The sequence below is a fragment of the Mobula hypostoma genome, chromosome 28 (genome assembly GCF_963921235.1).
Source record: "Mobula hypostoma chromosome 28, sMobHyp1.1, whole genome shotgun sequence".
NCBI classification, from domain to species: domain Eukaryota; kingdom Metazoa; phylum Chordata; class Chondrichthyes; order Myliobatiformes; family Myliobatidae; genus Mobula; species Mobula hypostoma.
In genome coordinates this window covers 16,067,351-16,094,605 of record NC_086124.1, presented here as the reverse complement: position 1 = coordinate 16,094,605, position 27,255 = coordinate 16,067,351, and the positions used below count along the sequence as shown (strand labels likewise).

The 27,255-nt window shown below is 45.3% G+C and overlaps 2 protein-coding genes and 1 pseudogene across 5 annotated transcripts in view; 1 reads left to right on the top strand and 2 right to left on the bottom strand.

Annotated features, from left to right (window-relative positions):
• The window catches only part of LOC134338864 (histone H2A type 1-like), a 597,857-nt pseudogene that overhangs the window by 123,319 nt on the left and 447,283 nt on the right, over window positions 1–27,255 (bottom strand).
• The window catches only part of LOC134339082 (histone H2A type 1-like), a 318,239-nt gene that overhangs the window by 113,831 nt on the left and 177,153 nt on the right, over window positions 1–27,255 (top strand). The window lies entirely within an intron of this gene.
• LOC134339080 (immunoglobulin superfamily member 1-like) overlaps window positions 1–27,255 on the bottom strand; it is a 77,229-nt gene that overhangs the window by 17,787 nt on the left and 32,187 nt on the right. For 3 of the 4 annotated variants that reach the window (XM_063035386.1, XM_063035390.1, XM_063035388.1), the window contains 2 exons: window positions 25,905–26,198; window positions 17,733–18,026 (listed from right to left, as the gene is read on the bottom strand). In XM_063035386.1, the coding sequence (XP_062891456.1) occupies window positions 17,733–18,026; window positions 25,905–26,198 (588 nt within the window). The remainder of the gene's footprint in view (window positions 1–17,732; window positions 18,027–25,904; window positions 26,199–27,255) is intronic. The other variant, XM_063035389.1, reaches the window with a different exon arrangement.

The following is a 27,255-nucleotide window of genomic DNA, read 5'->3' as shown; positions in this document are numbered from 1 at the left end:
CTGCTCTTGTACGTTGGCAACCCTAACCCCTCCTCCCCCCCCCCCCCGGTCCGCAAGAATATTATCAATATGAAACCGGTCCGCAGTACGAAAAAGGTTGGGTACCCCTGCTTTAAGACCATAAGACCATAAGATATACGAGCAAAAGTAGGCCACTCGGCCCATCGAGTCTGCTCTGCCATTCAATTATGAGCCAATCGAACTCTTTCAGCCATCCCCACTCCCCTGCCTTCTCCCTATACCTTTTGATGCCCTTGGTAATCAGAAACCTTTCTATTTCTGTCTAAAATGCACCCAGTGACTTGGCCTCCACGGCTGCTCCTGGCAACAAATTCCACAGATTTACCACTCTCTGACTAAAGTAATATCTCCGCATCTGTTCCAAATGGACGTCATTCAAACTTGAAGTCGTGTCCTCTTGTTCAAGAATCTCCTGCTATGGAAAATAACTTCGTCATATCTAATCTATCCATACCTTTTACCATTCCGAATGTTTCTATGAGATCACTCCTTATTCTACTGAACTCCAAGGAATATACTCCAAAAGCTGTCAGGCGTTCTTCATACGGTAACCCTTTCATTGCTGGAATCATTCTTGTGAATCGTCTCTGAAACCTCTCCAATGTCAGTATATTCTTTCTAAAATAAAGAGCCAGAACCTGCACACAATACTCCAAGTGTGGTCTCACAAGTGCCTTCTAGAGCCTCAACATCATATCCCTGCTCTTATATTCTATACCACTGGAAATGAATGGCAGCATTGCATTCGCCGTCTTCACCACCAACTCAACCTGGAGGTTAACCTTTAGGGCATCTTGCACAAGAAGTCCCAAGTTTCTTTGCATCTCTGTATTTTGAATTCTTCTCCGCATCTAAATAATTGTCTGCACGTTTATTTCTTCCACCAAAGTGCATGCCCATATGCTTTCTATCATTGTTATTTCATTTGCCACTTTTTGCCTATTCCCCTGAACTATCTAACTCTCTGTGCAGGCTCTCTGTTTCCTCAGCACTACCTGCTCCTCCTCCTCCAGCTATAGGCCGAATCAGTTACGAAGAAAGCACAGCAGCTCCTCTACTTTCTTTGAAATTCACGAAGATTCGGCATTACATCCACAACTTAGACGACCGGCTATAAATGTGTAGTGCAGAGTATATTGACTTTCTGCATTGCAGACTGGCATGGAAACACGAACTACTTTGAACGGAGCATCCTACAAAATGTAATGGATATGGCCCAGCCATCAGTTGTAAAGCACACTCCACCAGTAAGCACATCTGCACGACGAGTTGCCGCAGAAAAGGAGCAGCAATCATCACGGACGACGTTATTCAGTATGGTACTTACGTTCTTCTCGGTGCTGCCATCAGAGAAGAATTTACTGGACTGTTAGGATTCCCACCACCAGCTTCAGGAGCAATTGTTACCCTTCAGCCATTAGGCTCTTGAACCAAAGGGAAGTACTTCATTTAAATTCATTTACCACAAAATCTAGACTTATTTTCAAGGACTCTTCACGTCATGTTCTCGATATCTATTGTTTATTTTTGTATTACTAGTCTTCTTTCTTTTCTTTTGCATTTGGACTTTGTTGTCTTTTGCTCCTGGTTCAGTGCCCACATTGGCACGTCTTTCATGGAATCTATTATGGTTAATATTGTACTCTGGATTTGTTCAGTATGCCCGCAAGTAAGTGTATCTCAGAGTTGGATATGGTGTCATATCCGTACTTCAACAATAAACTTACTTTGAACTTTAAAATTCCAATTGTGACCATGATGTCTGTATATCTGCAAAAATATGATTCGAGGGGTAAACAGGGTGGTTGAAGGAGGAGGCATATTTTGTGGTAGTACACAAACGTCAAAACAAGATGAGTGTGAATAGATATTTTGTTTGGTCTACCATAGGCGGGACCTCCCTGTCAAAATACTCTTGTTCCAATTGCGTGCATTTGTCACTTGCTTGAATCGGAAAACAAAACACTCACCCACGACTGTTATCTTTATTCTGTCGCTTACTCCTAAGGATATGCTTCTACCCGACACCGTACGCGAGTAAACACAACTGTATTCGCCCGATGTTTCACCTCCATTCGTGATGGTGAACGTCACGCTGTTTCCCTGTGATGGCTCTACCTGGTTGTCCGTTGTTGACCACAAAGGACTTAAGGCAGGACTAGGCTGGACTGCAACCCAGGAGTCAGAGCTACAGATGGGCCCAAAACAGGTAGCCATCATCATGCGAACTAAAAGAAAATACGAGAGTGGAGCACAGAAAAGAAGAAAAAAAAAGAAACAAGAAAAAGAGGACCATGAGAAAAAAAACATTAAAAAAGACATTGAAACTAACAAAAAAATTTAAACTTGCTCTCCATGATGTAGCAGTACCATCGCTCCTGTCACAGTCTGAGACCGGTGGACAAATGGAGACTTGTTCCACCAGCGTTAGCACAGGACCACTGCCCTTGCCACAGTCAGCAGCTGACGTTAAAGAGGCAGAGAGCATGGCTTTGCGATTCCCGACCACAGAGGCCTCCAAGCAACCAAGTCGGGCCGCCATTAATGTTAACGTTACCGCTACTGACGATCCTTACAGCACTGACACTGCTTGCTGGGGAAAGGAAACGTTAGATGATTCAGTCCGAGCGTACTGGGCTAAAAAAGGGCCGGAGTCCTGCCAGAATAAAGATGTGGATATCAAAGTTTCGGAACGAGTATACAAACAGCAGAAATGTTTTTTTTTCTCCAAAATTCACCTCAAACATAAGCTCGTAAATAGTGAGTACATATCAAGGCAATGGCTCTTATGTTCCCCGTCCACCGCTGTGTGTTTCGTTTTTCACGCCGCATCTTCAGTGATGGTAACTGTCAGTCCATCTTCGAAACTGGCTTTAGCGACTGGAAACATGCCGCTGAGCGCATAGGAGAGCATGAAAATAGCGAACACCACTGGAAAACGATGCTGACCAACGTTACACTAGCGTCTGACAGCGGAAGAATAGATATAGAAGTGCAAAAACAGTTCGAGTCAGAGTGTGTCTACTAGACCGACCTTTTGAGAAGAGTGGTGGCGGTTGTGAAGTTTTTGATCGAGAGGGGACTAGCTATCCGAGGCTCCAGTGACATACTTGACAGGCCTGATAACGGCAACTACATGGGCATTCCAGAGTTACTAAGCCAACTAAGCCTAGGTCAATTTTTGAGTGCTTTAGATGCTGTCCTTCAAATTAAGAATCTGCATTACTTTCTGTCCTCCCTCTTAAGGCCTGTAGGTTTATAGCCTACGTATTGTACTAGACCAATGTCTTGGTCCACAGCTTTGATATTTAGACCAGTACCACCTTGCTCTTGTTCTTGCCTTTTTTTGCTTGGTACAGCAGCATTTTACGGTGTCGGCAGGGGCCCATCAGGCCCTCCAGCCCAAGGGCCACGGCCGTGGTTGTTGTACAGGTGAAAGGTGCCATCGGAATGCACCGGGCCAGTTATCCGACAAGTTAACATGACCGCTTCATCTGACACATAGACTTGTTCCGCTCGGTCACTTAATATTCGAGATCTAGGTAGCCGAGCTGGAAGGAAAGGAAATTAATTGATTCAGACTGCGCACAAGTGGCCGGAATCAAAATTCTCACTAACTCCGTGCAAAACCCGTTCTCTGCAACTACTTATTTCGCATTCTTAATTCCCATTATATAACACCCACCCCCGTCTGAAGATTGACATGTAGAAGGGACTTTCCTGGAGACAATATGTGACGATTGTCTGTAAGATTGAACGAAAGATCTACTAGAAGGCTCTGCCAAGTTAAAGTGCAAGAACTCCAAGGTTATGCCGTGCACGATTGCTACTCATGACAAGTGTTACTGAGGCCCGAAATAGTAAGATTATAGAGTTTAGCACATGGCTAAGGATTTGGTGCAGGAAGGAAGGCGCCAGATGTTTGGATCATTGGGCACTCCTCCAGCGAAGTTGGATCCTGTACGGAAAAGACAATTTGCAACTGAACTGGAAGGGGGCTAATATCCCAACCGGAAGCTTTGCTTGTGATGCAAGGATCTGAGGGTGGGGACCATCCTCGAGATGCAGAAGGATGGGAACCAGGCGGTCAGAACACTTAGTAGAGAGGTTGTGGAGACAGATGTTGTTAAGATCTCAGACAAAGTCAGGAATCAAAATGTAGAGCATGATGCCACTAAAGTCCTGAGCTGCATAAACACGATGCCAAAGCAAAGTATGGTAGAAAAGGCAGATGAGTTAAATGCATGGATCAACACCTAAATAATGATGGTATTGCCATCAGTGAGACCTGGCTGCAGGAACTGCAGGATTGGCAGCTCCATATTCCGGTTTTCCGTTGTTTTAGACACACCTTAGCGAGATGGATTAAAGGAGGAGGGATGGTGATGCTAGTCAGGGAAAATGACACGGCAATACTGTCACAACAGACTGCAGAAATTGTCAAGTGATTCTTTATTGGTGGAACTGCGAAACATCCCGCTATGTTTCCCATTCAGTGAAACAGTCTCTCCACGTCCATGCTACCTAGGCCTTTCAATGTACAAAAGCTTTCAATGGGACCACACCCTTCATCTTTTAAACTCCCGTGAGTAGGGTCCAGAATCTCAATTGCTGCGTATATGTTAACCATTTAATTTGCTGAATCTTTCTTGGGTCGCTATTGAAATGTCTCCAATACCAGCGCATCCTTTCTCATATTTGCCCTCCAGTCCTAGATGCCACCACGGTAGCAAACATCATGTCTACATCCACTTTACCAGAAGGTGCTTGTGATTATAGTGGGTAAATTCAACGGATTAGGCAAAAACAAATTGGATTTGATGTGGCTTGTGATGCTGGAAAGCAAAGATCACGAGGATAGAAACACCTAATCAGAACATTGCGGATGGTAATTACCGCAGAAATTTATGAATATTGGATTTAAATTCGGAGTATGTGCGAGATTTAATTGGAATAAACCATAAAGGATTAATTCAGCTCGTGAATAGCAACAGCAGTTGTGTTCCTTTAGAATGAGGCTTTGGATCAGACATTGGTTTTGTTGAACAGTCAGAGAAAGGTAGTCGATCATTGTCTCTCTGACTGGAGGCCTGTTACTAGTGGCGTGCCGCATGGGTATGTGCTAAGTACGTTATCATTGTCATTTCTATCAACGATCTGGATGATAATGTAATTAACCGGATCAGTAAAGTTGCAGATGACACCGAGAACGGTGGTGCAGTAGACAATGGGAAGGTTTATCATAACTTGCAATGGGATCTCCACCAGCTGGAAAAACGGGCTGAAAACGGTAGATGGAATTTAGTGCAGAAAAGTGCGAGTTGTTGCAGTTCTATAGGATCATCCATGATAGGTCTTACACAGTGAAAGGGAGGGAACTGAGGAATGCGATGGAAAGAACAATATGGGAATAAGGTCCATAATTCACTGAAAGCAGCGTCACAGTTTGATCGGGTCGTAAAGGAAGATATAGACACATTGGCTTTCATAAATCAAAGGACTGGTTACTTGAGATGGGATATAATATTGAAGGTGTGTTAGACCGTGGTGAAGCTTAATTTGGAGTTTTGTGTGCCACAAAAAAAATGAAATCAAAATAACTCATTAAGACGGACCGTCAAAAACCCAATGTGCAGAGAGAAGAAAATAAATCAAGCAAACAATAACTCAAGCAAATAGCTGCGACATGCAACTACTTCGCTAAAACTAGACGTTAAGAGCATAAGACATAGCAGCAAAATGAGATCATTCGACCCATAAGATCTGCTGCACCATTCAATCATGGCTGATTTTTTAAAATCTTTCTTAACCCTGTTCTCCTGCTTTTCCACCGAAACCTTTGATTTCCATACTGATAATGAACATATCAAGATTCGATTTAAATATACCCGATGACGGCCTCCAGAGACAACTGTGGAGATGAATACCACAGATTCATCACCCTCTAGAAGAAGAAATTCCTCCTCATCTCTGTTTGGAAGGACCATCCTTCTAATCCGAGGCTGTGTCCTCTGATCCAAGACGCTCACACTCTGGGGAACATCATTTCCCCGTCCAGTCTACGAAGACCTTTCGAAGTCCAAAATCTTTCAATGAGACCGCACAACCCTCATGTTTTTATGTACCAGTCAATAGGGCCCAGAGCCTCAAATGCTGTGTATAAATTAACCCTTTCATCTGCTGATTCTTTCTCCTGAAACACCATTGGATCGTCTCCCAGTATAACCTTTCTCATATTTGCCCTCCAGTCCTAGACTCCCCCAGTACGGGAATGGTCGAATCCATATCTAATCTGTCAGAACGTGCCTGTGATTATAAGCGATAAATATTGTAGATTATAAAGATAGAAGGCGATTTAATGTGTTTTGTGATTTTGGAAAAGAAAGACCACGAGGACAGAAATACGTAAGCAGAAAAATTGCGGATGGCAATTTACACAGATATTTATGAATATTGGGTTTAAATTTGGAGCATGAGGGAGATTTAATATGAATAGTCCATAAAGGAGTAATGCAGCTCATGAATAGCGACAGCAGCTTTTTTTATATATAATTCACTGAACAAACCGGGACATCAGCTGAGTGACAGAGCCAGAAAATAAAGGGAAGACTTGGCCCAAAAACAGAGTAGGGGAGACGGTTTGGCAACAACCGAAATCATTAGTCATAGATAAGGCACCAAGCGGAGTAAAACAGGAAAGAACAGAAAATAAACACAACAGGAAGCAGGGTAAACATTAGGCTTGCGGACTGAGGACGAGGAAAACCGGTTGAAACTGGATGGTACAGATGAGTGAAGAAGGACTGTGGGTGATAAAGGATTAAATAGGCTGCAGGTGGTGAGCCTGGAACGAGTGACGGGTGAATTCTATTGGCTGAGTGAAGACTGGGCGGGATCTGCATTTGCAGACGGGGAAATGCGAACACGAGAAGACGTAATAGATTTGGCATGGAAGCGATGAAAATAGCCGTGGAAATCTTTAACGGTCTTGGATTTCGCATTTTTTTTTTAACAGTCCAGAAAAAACTAGCATGACATATATAATGAAATTTGGAAGATGATTGTCCAGCATTTCCCACGAGAAGACCTGCCCAATAACATTAAACGCAAGGAGAAAACACCGAGGGCTAAGAGGCAAGATATTATTTTGCAACTGCATATTCATTCTAATATGCGCCTCAATTTGCCCACCGGAGCAACAGATGCCACGTCACTGATTCTTAGCGCAACAGAGCATCCTCTGAACAGGGAAGCTGCACAAATCTAGATGTTCTTTATCGACTACTACTCGGCACTCAACACTATAATCCGCACAAAACTAATCAATAAATTTCAAGACCTTGAGCTCGATAACTCATTGTGCAATTGCATCCTCGAATTCCTGATTTGTAGATTCCAGTAGGTTCTGATCGGTAACAAACTCCTCGATCTCCATCCGCACAGGTACAGTTGTGTGCTTAACCTCCTCTGCTCTACTCACTTTTTCTGATGTCTGAATTGCTAGGCACATCTTCAATGCCACATTCAAGTTTGCTGGCGATACTACCCGCGTACGCCGAATCAAAGGTGGTGACAAATAAGCATACAGGACAGAGATTGAAAATCTGTCTGAGGAGTGCCAAAGTAACTAACTCTTACAAAATATGATGATGATTAAGGAGCTGAATATTGACTTTAGGCCGAGAAACCCAATGGTCTATGAGTTAGTCCTCATCAGATAATCAAAGGTGGAAACAATCAGCAATGTTACATTGCTCAGTGTTATCTTTTCGGGAGACTAGTACTGGTCCGAGCATGTAACTTTAATTGTGAAGAAAGCACGGCAGCACTTCTACTACAGTACTTTTTGATTTCGCGAAGACACAGCATTACATCTACAAATTTGACGAACTTATATAGATGTGCAGTGGAGCGTATATTGACACGTTGCATCACCGCCTGGTACGGAAAACTGAACTGCCTTGAACGGAAGATCCCTTTAAAAGTAGTGGATATGGCCTCTGTATAAAGAGCAAAACACTCCACCAGTACGCACATTTCCACGAACAGCTGGCGCAGGAAAGTAGCATCAATCATCAGTGACGCCACTATACAGTACCTGCGTTCTTCTAGCTACTGCCATCAGGAAGAATGGAAAGTACCCTTAGGATTCACACCACCAGCTTCAGGAACAGTTATTATCCTTCAGCCATCAGGCTCTTGAACCTAAGGGGAGAACTTCACTCAACTTCACTTACCCAGACATTGAAATATTCCCACAAAATCTAGACACACTTTCAAGGACTCTTCATCTCAGGTTCTCGATATTTATTGCTTATTTATGCATTACTACTCTTATTTCTTCCTTTTGTATTTGGAATTTGCATGGAGTTGAGCGCCCACATTGGCATGGCCCTTCATAGAATCTATTATTTTTATTTTTGTACTGCGGATTCGTTGAGTATGCCCGCAATAAAATGTACCTCAGGGTTGGATAGGTGACATATACGTACTTCAACCATAAACTTACTTCGAACTTTTTACTTTTAATTGATTCAGACTGCACTCAAGCGTACGGAATCAAAATTCTCACTAGCTCCGTGTAAAACTCATTCTGTGCAACTACTTATTTTTCATTTCTATTCCCATTATATAACACAGCTCCCCACCCCTGTCGGAAGATGTACATGCAGAAGAGACTTTCCTGGAGATGATAAGTGACAGTTGTCTGGATGATTGAACGAAAGTTCTACCAGAAAGCTCTGCTAAGTTAAAAAGCAGGAACTCCAGAGTAATGACGTGCATGATTGCTAATAGTGCCACGTGTAACTGAGGCCAGAAATAGGAAGATTATACAGTTTAACACGTAACTAAGGATTTAGTGCAGGAAGGAAGGCGCCAGATGTTTGGATCATTCGGAACTCTTCCAGCGAAGGTGGATCCTGGACAGAAAAGATAGTTTGCAACTGAACTGGAAGGAGACTAATATCCCAACCGGAAATTTTGCTCATGCTTCAAGGATGTGAGGTTGGGCTCCATCCTAGAGATGCAGGAGGACACATATCGACAGAATTGTACACCAATATACAGGCCCATTCGGCCCACATGGTTGTGCCGACGCTCAAAACTGCCTCCCATAAAAGCCCCGACCTTAAATTCCTCCAGATACCTGTCTAGTAGTCTCTTAAATCTCACTAGTGTATCTGCCTCCACCACTGACTCAGGCAGTGTATTCAACGCACCAACCACTTTCTGAGTAAAAAACCTCCCTTTAATATCCCCTTGAACTTCCCACCCCTTACCTTAAAGCCATGTCCCCTTGTATTGAGCAGTGGTGCCCTAGAAGAGGCGCTGGCTATCCACTCTATCTATTCCTCTTAATATCTTGTTGTATACCTCTACCATGTCTCCTCCCATCCTCCTCTCTCCAAAGAGTAAAACTGAGCTCCCTTAATCTCTGATCATAATGCATACTCACTAAACCAGGCAGCATCCTGGTAAATCTCCTCTGTACCCTTTCCAATGCTTCCACATCCTTCCTACAGTCAGGCGACCAGAACTGGACACAGTACTCCAAGTGTGGCCTAACCAGAGTTTTATAGAGCTGCATCATTACCTCGCGACTCTTAAACTCTATCCCTCTAACACTCCATAAGATTTCTTAACTACCCTATCGACTTGTGAGGCAACCTTCAGGGATCTGTGGACATGTACCCCCAGATCCCTCTGCTCCACCACACTACCAAGTATCCTGTCTTTTGCTTTGCACTCTGCCTTGGAGGTTGTCCTTCCAAAGTGTACTACCTCACACTTCTCCAGGTTGCACTCAATCTGCCACTTCTCCGCCAACTTCTGCAACCTGTCAATGCCTCTCTCCAATCTTCGACAATCCTCTACACTATCTACAACACACGAACCTTTGTGACGTCTGCAAACTTGCCAACCCACCCTTCTACCCCCACATCCAGGTCGTTAATAAAAATCACGAAAAGTAGAGGTCCCAGAACTGATCCTTGTGGGACACGACTATTCACAACCATCCAATCCGAATGTACTCCCTCCACCACAACCCTCTTCCTTCTGCAGGCAAGCCAATTCTGAAACCAACTGGCCAAAATTCCCTGGATCCCATGCCTTGTGAGTTTCAGAAAAGCGTACCGTGTGGAACCTTGTCAAATGCCTTATTAAAATCCATATAGCTCACATCCACTGCACTAGCCTCACCTATATGCCTGGTCACCTCCTCAAAGAACTCTATCACGCTTGTTAGACACAATCTGCCCTTCACAAAGCCATGCTGACTGTCCCTGATCGGACCAGGATTCTCTAAATGCCCACAGATCCTATCTCTAAGAAGCTTTTCCAACAGCTTTCCCACCATAGACCTAAGGCTCGTGGTCTATAATTACCCAGACTATCCCTACTACCTTTTTTGAACAAGGGGACAACATTCCCCTCCCTCCAGTCATCCGGAACCATTCCCGTAGACAACGAGGACATAAAGATCCCAGGCAGAGGCTCAGCAATCTCTTCCCTCGCCTCGTGGAGAAGCCTAGGGAATATTCCGTCCGGCTCCGGGGACTTATTCGTCCTAATGTATTTTCATGACTCCAACACCTCCTCTCCCTTAATATCAACATGCTCCAGAACATCAACCTCTGTGCTATTGTTCTCACGGTCATCATGTTCCCTCTCATTGGTGAATACCGAAGAGAAGTATTCATTAATGACCTCGCTCACTTCCACAGCCTCCAGGCTCATCTTTCCACCTTTATCTCTAACCGGTCCTACCTTCAATCCTGTCATCCTGTTGTTCTTCACTTAATTGAAGAATGCCTTGGGCCTTTCCTTTACCCTACTCGCCAAGGCATTCTCGTGCCCACTTCTTGCTCTTCTCAGCCCCTTATTAAGCTCTTTGCTTGCTACCCTATATTCCTCAATAGACCCATCTGATCCTTTCTTCCTAAACCTCATGTATTCTGACTTTTTCCACCTGACTAGATTTTCCACTTCACTCGTCACCCATGGTTCCTTCACCCTACCATTCTTAATCTTGCTCACCGGGACAAATTTATCCCTATCATCCGGCAAAAGATCTCTAAACATCGAACACATGTCCATAGTACATTTCCTTGCAAAAAAATCATCCCAATTCACACCCGCAAGTTCCAGCCTTATAGCTTCATAATTTGCTGTTCCCCAATTAAAAATTTTCTGGTCCTCTCTGATTCTATCCTTTCCCATAATAAAGCAACAGGCCAGGGAGTGGTGGTCACTGCCCCCCAGATGCTCATCCATTGAGAGATCTGTGACTTGACCAGGTTCGTTCCTTTATACTAGATCTAGTATAGGATTTTTCCCCCTCGTCAGCCTGTCAACATACTGTGACAGGAATCCGTCCTGGCCACACTTAACAAACTCTGCCCTTCTAAACCCTTTGAACTAATCAGGTGCCAATCAATATCAGGTAAGTTAAAGTCACCCATGATAACAACCCTGTTATTTTTGCACCTTTCCAAAATCTGCCTCCCAATCTGCTCCTCGGTATCTCTACTGCTACCAGGGGGCCTATAGAATACTCCCAATAGAGTAACTTCCCCCTACCTGTTCCTGACCTCCACCCGTACTGACTGAAAAGAGGATGCTGCTTCATTACCCACCCTTTCTGTAGCTGTAATAGTATCCACGACCGGTAATGCACCTCTCCTCCCCCTTCCCCCCGCCCCCCCCACCTCTATCCTTTTTAACGCACTGAAGTGTATACGGCTGGGCGATCTGGAAGACCGTGTAAGGAATCTGGAGCAGCAGCTGGATGACCTTCGACTCATAAGGGAGAAAGAGGCAGTCATAGATGAGAGCTGCAGGGAGTTCGTCACACCTAGGCTGTCTTAAGCAGGTCGTTGGGTGACAGTCAGAGGGTGGAAAGCGAAGGTGAGCAGACAGGTAGTGCAGGGCACCCCTGTAGCCATTCCCCTGAATAATAACTTTACCGTCCTGGATACTGTTGGCGGGGACGACCGACCAGGTGTGAGACACGGAGGCACTGAGTCTGACCCGGTGGTGCAGAAGGGTGGGTCGGAGAAGAGGAGAGCTGTCGTCTTTGGAGACTCTATAGTCAGGGGAGTAGACTGGAGATTTTGTGGCCGTGAGAAGGACACCCGCATGGTTTGTTGCCTCCCTGGTGCCAGGATCTCTGATGTCTCTGACCGGGTGCACGACATCCTGGTACGAAAGGGAAAGCAACCAGAAGTCGTGATACATGTAGGGACCAACGACATGGGCAGGAAGAGGGATGAGGTCCTGAAGTGTGAGTTTCGGGAAATAAGCAGAAGGCTGCAGAACAGGACCTCAAGGGTGGTGTTCTCAGGATTGCTGCCAGTGCTACGTGACAGTTAGAATTGGAGGAGATGGCAGTTGAATGAGTGGCCGAGGAGTCGGTGCAGGGAGCAGGGTTTTAAATTTTTGGATCATTGGGATCTCTTCTGGGGAAGGTGGGAACTGCACAGATTGGATGGGTTGCACCTGAACTCGAGGGGGAGCAATATCCTTGCAGGTAGGTTTGCTAGCATGGTTCGGGAGCGCTTAAACTAATTTGCAAGGAGGATGGGACCCAGAAATATAGAGCAGTGAAAGAAGTGCATGGAGTATAGCCAGATCTAACATATATAGAGGTTTTGAGAAAAGAGAAGCAGAATAAACGACGTAAAGAAAGTAAGGTAGAAGGGCTGAAGTGTGCGTACCTCAAAGCAAGAAGCATCAGGAACAAAGGTGATGAACAGAGAGGTTGGATACATACATTGAATTATGATGCAGTGGCCATTACAGAGACTTGGCTGGCACCAGGGCAGGAATGCATACTCAATATTCCTTGATTTCAGTACATTAAAAGGGATAGAGAGGGCGGAAAAGGGGAGGAGGGGTGGCATTACTGGTCAAGGATACAATTACAGCTACAGAAAGGGCGGGTAATTTAGCAAAATCCGCTTTTAAGTCAGTGTGGGTGGAAGTCAGAAACAGGAAGGGAGCAGTTGCTCTATTGGGGGTATTTTGTAGGCCCCCTGGTAACAGCAGAGATACAGCGGAGCAGATTTGGAGGCAGATTTTGGAAAGGTGCGAAAACAACAGGGTTGTTATCTTCCCTAATATTGACTGGCACCTGATTAGTTCAAAGGGTTTAGATGGGGCAGAGTTTGTTAAGTGTGTCCGGGACGGATTCCTGTCACAGTATGTGGACAGGCCGACTAGGGGGAATGCCATACTAGATCTAGTACATGGTAATTAACCGGGTCAGGTTACAGACCTCTCAATGGGTGAGTATCTGGGGGACAGCGACTACTGCTCCCTGACCTTTAGCATTATCATAGAAAAGGATAGAATCAGAGAGGACAGGAACATTTTTAATTGGGGAAGGACAAATTCTGAGGCTATAAGTCTAGAACTTGCCGAAGTGAATATGGATGATGTTTTTGCAAGGAAATGTACTATGGACATGTGGTCGATATTTAGAGATCTCTTGTAGGATGTTTGGGATAAATTTGTCCCGGCGAGGAAGATAATGAATGGTAGGGTGAAGGAACCATGGGTGACAAGTGAGGTTGAAAATCTAGTCAGGTGGAAGAAGGCAGCGTACATGAGGTTTAGGAAGCAAGGATCAGATGGGTATATTGTGGAATATAAGGAAGCAAGAAAGGAGCTTGAGAAGGGGCTGAGAAGAGCAAGAGGTGGCATGAGAAGACCTTGGCGAGTAGGGTAAAGGAAAACCCGAAGGCATTCTTCAATTATGTGAAGAAAAAAGGATGACATGAGTGAAGGTAGGACCGATTTGAGATAAAGGTGGGAAGATATGCTGTGGAAGTGAGCGAGGTCATTAATGAATACTTCTCTTCGGTATTCACCAATATGAGGGAACTTGATGGTGAGGACAATATGAGTGAGGTTGATGTCCTGGAGCATGTTGATATTAAGGGAGAGGAGGTGTTGGAGTTGTTAAAATACATTAGGACGGATAAGTCCCCGGGGCCTGACGGAATATTCCCCAGGCTGCTCCACGAGGCGAGGGAAGAGATTGCTGAGCGTCTGGCTAGGATCTTTAATGTCCTCGTTGTCCACAGTAATGGTACAGGAGGATTGGAGGGAGGCGAATGTTGTCCCCTTGTTCAAAAAGGTAGTGGGGATAGTCCGGGTAATTATAGATCAGTGAGCCAGTCTGTGATGGGAAAGCTGTTGGAAAATATTCTTTGTGATGGGATCTCTGGGCATTTAGAGAATCATGGTCTGATCAGGAGCAGTCAGCATGGTTTTGCGAAGGGCAGATCGTGTCTAACAAGCCTGATAGAGTTCTTTGAGGAGGTGACCAGGCATATAGAAGAGAGTAGTGCAGTGGATGTGGTCTATATGGATTTTAGAAAGGCATTTGTCAAGTTTCCACACGGTTGGCTTATTCAGAAAGTCAGAAGGCATGGGATCCAGAGAAGTTGTTCAGGTGAATTCAGAATTGGCTTGCGTGCAGAAGGCCGAGGTTTGTGGTGGAGGCAGTACATTCAGACTGGAGGATTGTGACTAGTAGTGTCCCACAAGGATCTGTTTTGGGACCTCTACTTTTCTTGATTTTTATTAATGACCTGGATGTGGGGGCAGAATGGTGGGTTGGCAAGTTTGCAGACGACACAAATGTTGGTGGTGTTGTAGATAGTGTAGAGGATTGTCAAAGATTGCAGAGAGACAGTGATAGGATGCAGAAGTGGGCTGAAAAGTGGCAGATGGAGTTCAATGCAGAGAAGTGTGAGGTGGTACACTTTGGAAGGACAAACTCCAAGGCAGAGTACAAAGTAAATGGCAGGATACTTGGTAGTGTGGAGGAGCAGAGGGATCTCGGAGTACATGTCCACAGATCCCTGAAAGTTGCCTCACAGGTAGATAGGGTAGTTAAGAAAGCTTATGCGGTGTTAGCTTTCATACGTCGAGGGATAGAGTTTAAGAGTCGGGATGTAATTTATGCAGCTATATAAAACTCTAGTTAGGCCACACTTGGAGCACTGCGTCCAGTTCTGGTCGCCTCACTATAGGAAGGATGTGGAAGCATTGGAAAGGGTACAGAGAAGATTTACCAGGATGCTGTCTGGTTTAGAGAGTATGCAGTATGATCAGAGATTGAGGGAGCCAGGGCTTTTTTCTTTGGAGAGAAGGAGGATGAGAGGAGAAATGACAGAGGTGCAAAAGATAACAAGAGGAATAATTAGAGTGGATAGCCAGCGCCTCTTCCCCAGGACACCACTGCTCAATACAAGAGGACATGGCTTTAACGTAAGGGATGTGAAGTTCAAGGAGGATATTAGAGGAAGGTTTTTTACTCAGAGAGTGGTTAGTGCGTGGAATGCACTGCCTGAGTCAGTGGTGGAGGTATATGGAGGAATTTAAGTGGGGGGCTTATATGGGAGTCAGGGTTTGAGGTTCAGCACAACATTGTGGGCCGAAGGGCCTGTACTGTGCTGTGCCATTCTATGTTCTAAAGTCGTAATGCAGCTCATGAATAGCGATAGCAGCTTTTTATAATTCTCCGGACAAACCAGGATATTAGCTTAAAATAACGGTATCAGAAAATATTGAAAACGCTTGACCCAAATGTAGAGATGGGTTAGCAACAAATGAAATTAGTAGTATTAGACAAGGCACCAATGGGAGCAAAACAGGAGACAAGAGAAACTAAACACAACAGGCAGCAGGGTAACCTTTAGGGAGGAAGACTAAAGACGAGAAAAAACATTTGCAGCTGGATGGTATATGAGTGAAGAAGGACTGTGGGAGATAACGGATTAATTAGGCTGCGGGTGATGAGCCTGGAACAAGTGGCAGATGTGTCCTATTGGCTGGGTGGAGACTGGGCGCAATCTGCATTTGCAGGCTGGAGAATGCGAGCAGGAGCAGACTTTATAGATATGGCATGGAAGTGATAAGCCCCGTGGAAAGCTTGAACAGTTTTGGGCTCCGCATGCCTTTTTTCGAAGTCCAGAAAAAAAAATACCACTACTTATATATGATGAAACCTGGGAGATGAACTTCCAGCCTTTCCCACGAGAAGACCTCTCCCATAATATTGAACGCAATGACAAAGCAGCGACGGTTGAGAGGTGAAATATTATTTCGCAACTGCATACATATTCTAATATGCGCCTCAATTTGCCCACCAGAGCAACAGCTGCCATGTCAGTGGTTGTTAACGCAACAGAGGATCACCTCGACAGGGTATGAGCTGCTACTGGGCACTCAATATCATCAACCGCACAACGGTAATCAATAAGTTTCAAGACCTTGACCTTAATACCTCATTGGCCAATTGCATTCTCGTTTTCCACACTTGGAGATCCCAGTTTGTTCTGATTGGTAACAGTATCTTCTCGATTACCATCTACACAGGTACAGCTATGTGCTTAGCCTCCCCTGCTCTACTCACTTTATGCTTATGAATGTATGGTTAAGCACAGTTTCAACGCAACATTCAAGTTTGCTGATGGTACCACTATAGTAGGCCGAATCAAAGCTGGTGACAAATACGCATACAGGACAGAGATTGAAAATCTGACTAAGGGGTGCCATGGTAACAAACTCCTACAAAATATGATCAAGATTAAAGAGCTGAATATTGACTTTAGGGCGAGTAATCCAAGGGTCAATGATCTTGTCCTCATCAGACAATCAGAGGAGGAAACGATCAGCGATGTTACACTGCTCAGTGTTATTACTTCGGAAGACCTGTTCTGGTCCGAGCAGTTAATTGTAATTCTGAAGAAAGCACGGCAGCGCTTCTACGGTTTTGCATTTCTCGAAGATTCGGCGTTACATCTGCAACTTCGACGAACTTCTATGGATGTGCAGTGGAGCGTATATTGACTCGTTGCATCGCTGCCTGGTATGGAAACACAAACTACATTCAGCGAAAAATCACTTAAAAAGTAATGGATATGGCCCAGTCTATCACGGCAAAAGCACTCTCCACCAATACGCACATCTCCACGAAGAGCTGTCGCAGGAAAGCAGCATCAATAATCGGTGACGCCGCTCATCAGTGACTTGCGTTCTTCTCACTGCTGCCATTAGGAAGAATGTACAGGACCCTTCTGATTCGCACCACCAGCTTCAGGAACAGCTATTATCCTTCAGCCATCAGGCTCTTGAACCTAAAGGGAGAACTTCACTCAACTTCGCTTGCCCGGTCATTGAAATATTTCACAAAATGAGACTAACTTGCAAGGACTCCTCATCTCAGGTTCTTGATATTTATTGCTTATTTATGCATTATTAGTCTTATTTCTTTCTTTTGTATTTGGAATTTGTTACTATTTCCACCTAGTTGAGTACCCACATTGGCGTGGTCTTTCATAAAATCTATTACGGTTATTTTAGTACTGCGATGTCGTTGAGTATGCACGCGATAAAAAAAACATCACAGGGTTGGATATGGTGACATGTATGTACTTCAGCAATAAACTTACTTTGAACTTCTAACTTTCAATTGTGCCCATCATATCTGACTAACTACAAAATTATGACTCGCGCAGCAAAACCGGAAGATTGAAGAGGAGGTATGCTTGGTCGTAGTACACATGTGTCAAACAAAGATGAGTTTGACTAGATATTGTGTTTGCACCACCATAGGCGGGACCTCCATGTCGAAATACTCTTGCTTCAATTGTGTGCATTTGCCACCTGGTTGAATAGGAAAACAAAACACTCACCCACGACTTTTATCTGTATTCTGTCGCTTTCGTCTGAGGATATGCTTCTACCGGACAGAATGTACGTGTAAAAACAACTGTATATGCTCAATGCATCACCTCCATTCTCGATGGTGAACGTCGCGGTGTTTCGCTGTGCTGGCACGTGCTGTAATGCTTGTCGGTTTCTGTACAGGTGAAAGGTGCCAACGGAATGTGCCCGACTAGTTATCCAACAAGTTAACCTGACCGATTCATCTGACTGGTAGACTTTATTCACTCGGTCACTTTTTATTCGAGGTCTCGCTGGCTGAGCTGGAAGGAAAGAAAATTAGTTGAGTCAGAATGTACTCAAGCGTATGGAATCAAAATTATCACTAACTCCGTGCAAAACCCGTTTTGTGCAACTATCTATTTCTCATTCCTAATTCCCATCATATAATACCGTCCCCAACCCCGTCTGAAGTTGTATATTTAGAAGAGACTTTCCTGGAGACAATAAGTGATGGTTGTCTGTATGATTGAACGGAAGATCTACTAGAAAGGTCTGCTAAGTTAAAGAGCAGGAGCTCCAGGGTAATAACTTACAAGATTGCTACCAGTGCCACGTGTTAGTCAGGCCAGAAATTGGGAGATTATACAGTTGAATATGTGGCTAAGGATTTGGTGCAGGAAGGAAGGCATTAGATGTTTGGATCATTGGGCACTCTTCCAGCGAATGTGAATCATGTACAGAAAAGACAGTTTGCAACTGAAATGGAAGGGGACTAATATCCAAACCGAAACTTTTGCTAGTGCTTAAAGGATCCGAGGGTGGGATCATCCTCCAAGAGGATGGGAGCCAGAGGGCCAGAACAGTTAATAGAGTTGTTCTCGAGCAACACTCACAACACGCTGGAGGAACTCAGCAGATCGGGCAGAATCCGTGGAAATGATCAGTCAACGTTTCGGGCCGGAACTCTTCGTCACGACTGAAGAGGGAAGGGGCAAAGGCCCTATAAAGCAGGTGGAGGGAGGGTGGGAAGAGGGAAGCTGGTAAGTTGCAGATGAAAAAACAGTAAGGGGAAAGATAAATGGTGGGGGAGGGGAAGCAGGGAGGTGATAGGTAGGAAAGGTGAAGAAGCAATATGGGAAAACATAATTGGTACTAGAAGGAGGCAGAACCATAAGGGAGGTGATAGGCAGCTGGAGGAGGGGGCAGAGTGAAATAGGGATAGGGGAAGGGAGGGGGAGGGAATTACCCGAAGTTGGAGAATTCTATATGCATACCAAGGGGCTGGAGACTACCTAGACGGTACAGGAGGTGTTGCTCCCCAAACTGAGTTTAGCTTCATCATGGCAGTAGTGGAGGCTACGTATGGACATATCTGAATGGGAATGTAAAGCAGAATTGAAGTGGGTGGCAATCGGGAGATCCTGTCTGTTGTGGCGGACAGAGTGGAGGTGCTCGACGAAGTAGTCCCCCAATCTGCATCGGGTTTCACAGATGTAGAGGAGGCCGCACGGGAGCACCGGATGCAATAGCTGACTTCAACAGACTCACAAGTGAAGTGTTGCCTCACCTGAAAGGACTGTTTGGGGCCCTGAATGGTGGCAAGAGAGGAGGTGTAGGGATGGGGGTGGCACTTACGTCTACAGGGATAAGTGCCTGGCCGGAGATCCGTGGGAAGGGACGGGTGGATCAGGGAGTCCCAGAGGGATCGATCCCTGCGGAAAGCGGAGAGGGATGGAGAGGGAAAGATGTGTTTAGTGGTGGGGTCCTGCTGAAGGTGGCGGAAGTTGTGGAGGATAATGCGCTGGCTCGGGAGGCTGGTGGGGTGGTTGGTGAGGACAAGGAGAACTCTGTTCCTGTTGTGGTGGCGGGAGGGTGGGTTGAGGGCCGAAGTGCGGGAAATGGAGGAGATGCGGGTGAGGGCATCATTGATGACGGGAGAAGGGAAACCACGATCCTTAAAGAAAGAGGATATTTGAGATGTACTGGAACAGAAAGCCTCATCCTGGGAGCAGATGCGGCGGAGGCGGAGGAACTGGGAATAGGGAATGGCATTTTTGCATGTGGCAGGGTGGGAAGAGGTATAGTCGAGGTAGTTATGAGAGTCAGTGGGCTTGTAGAAGATGTCAGTGGACAGTCTGCCTCCAGAGATGGAGATGGTGAGATGGAGAAAGGGGAGAGAAGTTTTCGAGATAGACCAAGTGAATTTGAGGGCTGGGTGGAAGTTTGAAGTAAAGTTGATGAAATTGACGAGCTCAGCATGGGTGCAGGAAGCGGCACCAATGTAGTTGTCAATGTAACGAAGGAAAAGTTGGGGGGCAGTACCAGAATAGGTTTAGAGAACAGACTGTTCCAAATAACCAACGCTGAGGCAGGGGCTCAAAGAAGAGAATGGGACCCATGCGAGTGCCCATAGCGAAACCCTTGGTCTGAAGAAAGTTGGAAAAGCCAAAAGATAAGTTATTAGGTGTGAGTGCCAGTTCCGCCAACCGGAGGAGGGTAGTGGTGGTGGGGAACTGGTGAGGTCTATTGTCCAGAAAGTAGCGGAGGGCTTTGAGGTCTTCTTGATGGGGAATGGAGGTCTATAAGGATTGGATATCCATAGTGAAAATGAAGCGGTCGGGACTGGGGAACTGGAAGTTATTGAAGAGGTGGAGGGCATGGGATGTATCCCGGATATAGGTGGGGAGGGTCTGAACAATGGGTGACAAAATGGAGTCCAGGTAAGCAGATACAAGTTCGGTGGGACAAGAGCAGGCAGAAATGATGGGTCTACCAGGACAGTCAGGCTTGTGGACCTTGGGGAGTAGGTAAAACTGAGGGGTGCGGGGTGTAGGAATTATGAGTTTAGAGGCTGAGGATGGAAGGTCTCCGGAGTTGATAAGGACGGCGATGGTACAGGAGACAATGGTTTGATATTTTTGATGGGGGCCTGTTCCAGGGGTAAGTAAGAGGAGGTGTCAGTGAGGTAGAAGTCCATCCGCCAGACTACTACGACACCACCTTTGTCTGCGGGTTTGATGGTCTGCCCCTTCCTTCTTCAGTCCTGATGAAGGGTTCCGGCCCGAAACGTTGACTGATCATTTCCACGGATGCTGCCCGACCTGCTGAGTTCCTCCAGCGAGTTGTGAGTGTTGCTTTGGCCCCAGCATCTGCAGAGTATATGTATTTAAAAGCTGTTTTAGAGATAGATGTTGTTAAGACCTGAGAAAAAGTCAGTAATCAAAATGCTGAGAATGAAGCCACTAAAATCCTGAGCTGCATAAACACTATGCAGTGCAAGAGGTATGGTAGAAAAGACAGTCGGATTCAGGACATGTATCAACACCTGGAATTATAAGAGTATACCCATCAGTGTGATCTGGCTGCAGGAGGGACAGGACCGGCAGCTCAGTATTCCGGTTTCCGTTGTTTTAGACACACCTTAGCGGGTGCGGTTAAAGGAGGTCGGCTGGTGTTACTACTCAGGGAAAATGTCACAGGAATGCTGTCAGAACCGACTGGAGAACTTGCTGAATGATAATTCATGGGTGGAACTCCGAAGCATGTCACTAAATGAAACAATCTCTTCACATCCGCTCTACGTCGGCCATTTAAAGTTAAAACGCTTTCAATGAGCCCCCTCCCCCCCCACCCGATTTATTATTTTAAACTCCAGTGAATAGGGACCAGAGTCTTAATGGGTTCATGTAAGTTAACCATTTCATTTGCTGAATCTTCCTTGTGACACCACTGAAATGTCTCCAATACCAACATATCCTTTCTCATATTTGTCCTCTAGTCTTCGAAGCCTCCACTGCAGCTAATATCGTGTCTACCTCCACTCTACCAGGAGGTGCTTGTGATCATGGGGGGGGGGGTAAATGCTACGGATCCGGACAAAAATCGCATATAGTCTGTCATGTGATGCAGTACAGCAAAGCTCACGAGCACAGAAACACCTAGGCAGAACGTTTCGGATAGCAATTAACGCTGACATTTATGAACATTGGATTTAAATTCAGAATATGTGGGAGATTTAATAGGAATATACATAAAGGAGTAATTCAGCTGATGAATAACGATAGCAGTTTCCTTTTCTTTACAACTAAACATTTGGTTAGACATTGTTTTTATTGGAGATCCAGAGAGTGGTGGTGAATCATTGCCTGTCTGACTGGAGGCCTGGGACGAGTGGCGTGCCGCATGCGTCGGTACTGGGTACGTTGTTATCATTTACATCAACCATCTGGATGATACGAGGTGAACTGGATTAGCAATGTTACGGATGACACCGAGATTGGTAGTGTAGTGGACCACGAGAGGGACTATCATAACTTGCAACGGGACCTGGAGCAGCTGGAAAATGGGCTGGAAATGTTAGACGGAACTTAGTGCAGAAAAGTGCGAGTAGATGCAGTTCGATAAGGTCAATCAGGATAAGTCTTACTCAGTGAACGGGAGGGAACTGAGGAATATGATGAAAGTAACAATACAGGTCCATAATTCACTGAAAGTAGAGTTACAGTTTAAAGCGTAGTAAATGATTTTGGCATAATGGCTATCATAAGTTAAAAGACTGAGTACTTGAGATAGGATATTATATTGAAGGCGTGATAAACATTGGAGAACGCAAACACGAGGAAATCTGCAGATGCTAGAAATTCAGGCAAAACACGCAAAAAATACTGGTGAACGCAGCAGGCCAGGCAGCATCTATAAGAAGAGGTACAGTCGACGTTTCGGGCCGAGACGCTTCGTCAGGACTAACTGAAAGAGGAGATAGTAAGTGATTTGAAAGTGGTAGGGGGTGGGGAAGATCCAAAATAATAGGATAAGACAAGACGGGGAGGGATGGAGCTTAGAGCTGGAAAGTTAATTGGCAAAAGGGATAAGAGGCTGGAGAGGATGGAGGATCACGGGACGAGAGGCCTAGGGAGAAAGAATGTGGGGGCGGGGGGAAGGTGTTGTAGAGAGAGGGACAGAGGGATAAAAAAAAGAGAGAAAAGAAGTGGGAAAGAAAAGATAAAAAACATAATCAAATAAACAAACAAAGAAATAAATAAATAAGGTATGGGGTACGAAGGGAAGGCGGGTCCTTAACGGAAGTTAAAGAAGTTCATGTTCATGCCGTCAGGTTGGAGGCTACCCAGATGGAAAATAAGGTGTTGTTCCTCCAAGGTGATGTGGCTTCATCCTGACGGTAGAGGAGGCCGTAGGATAGACATATCAGAATGGGAATGGGACGTGGAATTAAAATGTGTGGACACTGGGAGATCCTGCTTTCTCTGGCGGACAGAGCGTAGATCATCAGCGAAACGGTCTGCAGTCTCGACTTCACCATACCTTGTTCCCATTTGAACCTCACTCCTTCCGAATGCTCTGCCCTCCACTCCCTCCGCACCAATCCTAACATTACTATAAAACCCGCCGATAACAGGGGTGCTGTTTCAGTCTGGCGTGCGGACCTCTACCTTGCCGAGACACAGAGACAATTCGCAGATACCTCTTCTTATTTACCCCTCGATCATGACCCAACTAAGGAGCACCAGGCTATTGTCTCCCACAGCTTCACCAAATGTACCAGCTCAGGGGATCTTCCATCCACTGCTACCAACCTTATAGTTACCACTCCCCGCACTTCCCATTTCTACCTCCTACCCAAGATCCACAAACCTGCCTGTCCAGGTAGACCCATTATCTCAGCTTGCTACTGCCCAACCGTACTCATTTCTGCATACCTTGTCACAGTTTTATACCTTCTTCAATCCCTTCCCATCTATGTTCACGACACTTCTCACGCTCTCAATTTTTCAATGACTTTAAGTTCCCTGGCCCCCACCGCTTTATTTGCACCACGGATGTCCAGTCCCTATATACCTCCATTCCCTACCAGGAAGGTCTCAAAGCTCTCCGCTTCTTTCTGGATTCCAAACCTAAACAGTTCCCCTCTACCACGACTTTCCTCCGTCTACCGGAATTAGTCCTTACTCTTGGTAATTTCTCCTTTGGCTCCTCCCACTTGCTGCAAACTAAAGCTGTACCCATGGGCTGCCGTATGGATCCCAGGTATGCGTGTCTTTTCGTTGGCTTTGTACTGGTATCTGTCCCCTACTTCTCCTCAGCTACATCCACGACTGCATCAGCGTTGCTTCCTTCACGCATGCTGAGATCGTTGACTTCATTAAATTTGCCTCCAACTTTCACCCTACCCTCAAGATTACCTGGTCCATTTCTGACACCTCCCTCCCCTTTCTTGATCCTTCTGTCTCTATCTCTGGAGACAGCTTATCTACTGATGTCTACGATAAGCCTACGGACTCTCACAGATACCTGGACTATTCCTCTTCCCACCCTGTCTCTTGCGAAAATGCCATCCCCTTCTCGCAATTCCTCCGTCTCACCGCATCTGCTCTCAGGATGAGGCTTTTCATTCCAGGACGAAGGAGATGTCTTCCTTTTTTAAAGAAAGAGGCTTCCCCTCCTACGCGACTCCGTTGTCCATTCGTCACCCCACCCCCATCCCTTCCCACTGATCACCCTCCAGGCACGTATCCTAGTATGCAGAACACGAGTTACATATGCCCTTAGACTTCCTTCCTCACCAACATTCAATGCCCCAAACAGACCTTCCAGGTGAGGCGACACTTCACCTGTGAGTCGGCTGGGGTGATACACTGCGTCCGATGCTCCTGATGCTGCCTTCTATATATTGGCGAGACCCGACACAGGCTGGGAGACTGTTTCGCAGAACACCTACGCTCTTTTCGGAGAGAAAGCAGGATCTGCCACTGGCCACACATTTTAATTCCATGTCTATTCCCATTCTGATATGTCTATCCAGTTTTTTCCGATTAGCAACAGTATCTTCTCAATTACCATCTCTACAGGTAGAGCTGTGTGCTTAGCCTCCCCTGCTCTACTCACTTTACGCTTGTGAATCTATGGTTAAGCACAGTTTCAATGCATTATTCAAATTTGCTGATGATACCACTGTCGTAGGCCGAATCAAAGCTGGTGACAAATACGCATACATGACAGAGAATGAAAATCTTGCTAAGCGGTGCCATAGTAACAGACTCTTACAAAATACGATCAAGATTAAGGAGCTGAATATTGACTTTAGGGCGAGTAATCCAAGGGTCAGTGATCTTGTCCTCATCAGAGAATCAGAGGAGGAAACGATCAGCAATGGTACAATGCTCAGTGTTATTACTTCGGAAGACCTGTTCTGGTCTGAGCACGTAATTGTAATTATGAGGAAAGCACGGCAGCGCTTCTACGTCTTTTGGATTTTTGGATTTCTCGAAGATTCGGCATTACATCTGCAACTTCGACGAACTTTTCTAAAGATGTGCAGTGGAGCGTATATTGACTCGTTGCGTCGCAGCCTGGTATGGAAATACAAACTACCGTGAGCAGAAGATCACTTAAAAAGTAATGGATATGGCCCAGTCTATCGCGGGTAAAGCATGCTCCTCCAATACACACACCTCTACGAAGAGCTGTCGCAGGAAAGCTGCATCAATCATTAGTGACGCCGCTCATCAGTGACTTGCGTTCTTCTCGCTGCTGCTATCAGGAAGAATGTACAGGACCCTTAGGATTCACACCACCAGCTTGAGGAACAGTTATTACCCTTCAGCCATCAGGCTCTTGAACCTAAAGGGAGAACTTCACTCAACTTCGCTTGCCGGAACATTGAAATATCCCACAAAATCTAGACTAAATTTCAAGAATTCTTCATCTCAGATTCTGGATAGTTATTGCTCATTTATGCATTACTAGTCTTATATCTTTCTTTTGTATTTGGAATTTGTTACTATTTGCACCTAATTGAGTGCCCACATTGGCGTGGTCTTTCATAAAACCTATTACGATTATTTTTGTATTGCGAATTCGTTAATTATGCCCGCGATAAAATGTATCTTAGAGTTGGATATGGTGACATATATGGTGTACTTCAACAATGAACTTACTTCGAACTTTTAACTTTCAATTCTGCCCATCATTCCTGAATATCTGCAAAAAATATGACTCGCGTGGCAAAACAGGAAGATTGAAGAGGAGGTATGCTTGGTCGTAGTACACACGTGTCAAACCAAGATGAGTGTGACTAGATATTGTGTTTGCACCACCATAGGCGGACCTCCCTGTCGAAATACTCTTGCTGCAATTGTATGCATTTGTCACCTGGTTGAATAGGAAAACAAAACACTCACCCACGACTGTTATCTCTATTCTTTCGCTTTCTCCTGAGAGTTTTCTTCTACCGGACACTGTGCATGCGTATGAACAACCGTATGTTCCCGATGCATCAACTCCCTTTGCGATGGTGAACGTCGTGCTCTTTCGCTGTGATGGCGCTTGATGTACTGGTTTTAGGTTCTGGTACAGGTTAAAGGTGCCATCGGAACATGGAGAACCAGTTATCCAACAGGATAACTTGACCGATTCATCTGACAGGTAGACATTATCCGATCGGTCACTTTTTATTTCAGGTCTCGCTGGCCGAGCTGGAAGGAAGGAAATTTAATTGATTCAGACTGTACTCAAGCGTATGGAATCAAAATTCTCACTAACTCCGTGCAAAACCCCTCGATGCAACTACCTATTTCTCATTCCTGATTCGCATCATATAACACCGCCCCACCCCCGTCTGAAGTTGTATATGTAGAAGAGACTTTCGTAGGGACAATAAGTGACGGTTGTCTGTATGATTGAACGAAAGATCTACTCGAAAGTTCTGCTAAGTTAAAAGCTGGAACTCCAGGATAATGGTGTACACGGTTGCTACTGGTGCCACGTGTTACTAGGCCAGAAACAGGAATACTGTACAGTTGAACACGTGGCTAAGCATTTATTCAGGAAGGAAGGTGCCTGATGTTTTGATCATTGGACACTCTTCCAGCGAAGGTGGATCCTGTACAGTAAAGTCAGTTTGCAACTGAACTGGAAGGGGACTAATATCCCAACAGGAAGCTTTGTTCGTGATACAAGTATCCGAGTGTGGGGTCATTGTAGAGAAGAAAGAGGATGGGAACCAGAGGGCCAGAAGAGGTAGAAGAGTTGTTGTAGAGATAGATGTTTTCAGACCTCAGACAAAGTCGTGTACAAAATGTTGAGCATGATGTCAGTAAAATCCTGAGCTGCGTAAACACAATGCCAAAGCAAAAGGTATGATTAAAAAGACAGTTAAATTCAGGGCAGAGATCAACACCTGGAATTATGATTGTATACCCATCAGTGCGAACTGTCTGCAGGCAGGGCCGGACTGGTAGCTCAGTATTCCGGTTTTCCGTTGCTTTTGCCATAGCGGGTGGGATTAAAAGAGGAGAGCTGGTGTTACTAGTCAGAGAAAATGTCACAGAAATGCTGTCAGGACCGACTGCAGAACTTGTTGAATGATACTTTATGGGTGGAACTGCGAAACATCTCACGAAATCAAACAATCTCTTCACGTCCACTCTACATCCGCCATTCAAAGTTCAAAAGCCTTCAATGAGACCCCCTGTTTATTCTTTTAAACTCCAGTGAATAGGGACCAGAATCTCAATGGGTGCATATAAATTA